General features: G+C 35.0%; 1 protein-coding gene across 1 annotated transcript in view; it reads right to left on the bottom strand.

The window, feature by feature from the left end:
* Window positions 1-775: 775 nt before the first annotated feature.
* Window positions 776-2,807, bottom strand: part of LOC116007954 (putative late blight resistance protein homolog R1A-10) — a 4,230-nt gene continuing 2,198 nt past the window's right edge. The window contains exon 2 of the mRNA XM_031248615.1: window positions 776-1,048. Coding sequence (XP_031104475.1) covers window positions 776-1,048 — 273 coding nt within the window. The remainder of the gene's footprint in view (window positions 1,049-2,807) is intronic.

Genomic DNA, 2,807 nt, shown 5'->3' with positions numbered 1-2,807 from the left:
TTTTTTTTTTTTTTTTTTTTTTTTTTTTTTTTTTTTACAAGTGCCATGACGAAGCATGGGTATACAGCATACCCAACCGGACAAATCCGTGCAGGTCGGTCAAACCCCAAACGGAAGAGTCGGAGAGTTTTACAAGAGTTTCCTTACATAGAATCAGCAATCAAAAATCTATCATTTCTAATAAGGGACTACAATATTCAACTTGGAGTCTTCGTCTTCAACAATTCTGATCTTATTTGTTGGAATCTCCAAGTCTTCAATAATCTCCGTTGGAGTGTTCAGTCTTCAATAATCTCCACCTTAGATGGAGTCTTCAATCTTCAATAATTTTTGTTGGAGTGCGGGAAATATATTGAGAAGTTTTAAACAACAATGCAAATAATAATATTAAAGTGGTACTTGTCTCCCACTATACTACATTTTTTCCTTTTCTTTTCCTGATTTCATTCTCCCATAACAATTTATTTTTGTCTTTTTCTACCACCACCTCTTTCTATGTTTTTCTTTCTTCCCATGCACAACCACCAACTTTTTTGTCTTTTTTGCCTCCTATACGTTTTTTCCTTAATAAAAAAGGATGTGGGGGACAAAGTCCCCCAATTTATGAACTGCACATGGGGTAGCAGTCGTGCTACCCCATAAAATTTTTTTATTTATTTATTTTCCTCATACATTTGTCTTCCCCATACATATATTTTTTGTCTTTAACTAAAGAGACAAAGAGAAGCAGTAATGAAGATGGTGGTGGTGCAGTGGCCTGGACTTCGACCGACGATCAATCCTGGCAGCGTACGTTGGAGGTGATGGTTGTGCTGTTGGTCATTGAAGGGAAAGGATGGGTGAAAGCGGTGGAGACGTTGTGATTGCCACCAGCTGGTTCGTCGAGAGATAGAGACCGGTGCGAGGAGCGGCAGGGTGGTGATTCGGCAATGGCGAGATGTGACGGCGGCTTTTGGTCGGAGTTCGTTGGTGATGGAGATGGTGGAGCTCCAGTGATAGCATGATGAGGAATGGTGGCGACCGGACGTCTCCGGTACCGACGTTGCTGCTATGACCGCGAAGTGATAGTGAAGAAGATGAGCTTCCTTCTACATCTCTGATCTTTTTCATGCCAATTGCCAAGTATTCATCTGTGGAGTTGATGAGAGGCAGTCGTGACGTTGTTTACCATGGCCAGCTGCGTTTATCACCTTCATTTAGGGACATGAAGAATCCTGCACTCCTTTTACATTGAAATGGGACCAAGGCAGACTATTTTTTTCATTAAAAATACATGGCTTAATCCCATTTTGCTAAAGCTAAAAGCTAAAGACAATCCATTTTCCAACTTTCAGCTAACAAGCCTAACACACTGCCAAACCAATTCTGCCACCTCTAATTATTATAACAATAATAATATTGAGAATAGTAAATGGACTGGGGCATCATGCGAAACATCTGCATCATACAATAGTAAATGGTATGGAAATCAATATTAATTCTTTTTTTATGAAGGAAAATGAAATGAATATATTTAAAAGGAAATGAAATATTAAAAAAAATGAATATATTAATATTTCACTATAAATATAGCATAGCTTTCCCTACAAAAGAATTAGTAACCAACAAATGAAATATTATGAAAAAATTATGAAGGAAAAAGGAATGACAATCAATAATTCTTTTTATAAAGGAAAGAGGAAATTAAAATATTAGAAAAAATGAAATGAATATATTAATATTTCATTGGAAATATAATCGACAATTATATTATTATATGAATTAAATAGTAATTAATTAATTAATTCACCAACTTAGATGTCATTGCATGTGTGACATGAACACTGCAGAAAGTCGAACATATCGTTCACTCCGAGAGGCACAAAAGCTGGCCCAGGGGGAATTGTCACTTATGGGAATCAAACCCGGGTTCTCCCGAAATTATTCCCCACAAAGAGAGCTCATTTGCCACTTGAACTACCCCATTGGGTTAATCAAATATATTCTGATTAGTAAGAAATAAATATACATGTTCAATATTAGATTTTTTAAAAATAATTTTTTCTTTAATTTTATTATCTAAATAAATAATAAAAAATTTATCCGTGAATCGCACGGGTAATTGGACAATTATTTGCTCTAATTCAAGCAAAGAAAACATAAGAAATCATAATCAATCCAACCAATTTCATCAATTGCACTATATAATATTCAATGTTATAATTTATATAATTGTATATTGATCTAAATATATTCTTAAAATATTATAACAAATTCATTCCGTGCAACGCACGGGCGAAAATACTAGTAAATATTATAATAATTAGCGTAGCCATCGTCCCATCCCAAATGTCTGTTTCCAAAACGGTGTAGTATTAAGTGGGCGGGAATGTTGTAGCCAAAAACATTTGGCTTTTTTATATATAGGATAGGATGATAGATGATAGATGATGGATTATTTTGTTAAGCAAATTAAATTGAAGCCTATTTCAATTGGTAAATTATACCGTGCACCACGTACCTAAACGACGTCGTTTTGAGCATTGTAAACTAATCGTCCGTTTTTTTAGAAATCATGTTTCCTGTTTCGGCCGGTCTCTGTATTTATGTTAATATTCTGTGTATTCCAAGCAATCATTCTATGTATTCTTGGCAACCGTTCTGTGTATTCTAGGCAACCGTTATGTGTATTCATGTTAGTAACACATGTTGTGATCTGTTTGTGCATTCAAATGTTTAGGAGGATGAGTTCTGTGTATTTTGTGTCAATATTCTGTGTATTCATGTTATTAACACAGGTTGTGATGTGTTTGTGCATTCGAATGTTA

This window comes from Ipomoea triloba, chromosome 16, assembly GCF_003576645.1.
Source record: "Ipomoea triloba cultivar NCNSP0323 chromosome 16, ASM357664v1".
Classification (NCBI taxonomy): Eukaryota; Viridiplantae; Streptophyta; class Magnoliopsida; order Solanales; family Convolvulaceae; genus Ipomoea; species Ipomoea triloba.
This window is presented reverse-complemented; position numbering and strand designations above follow the sequence as displayed.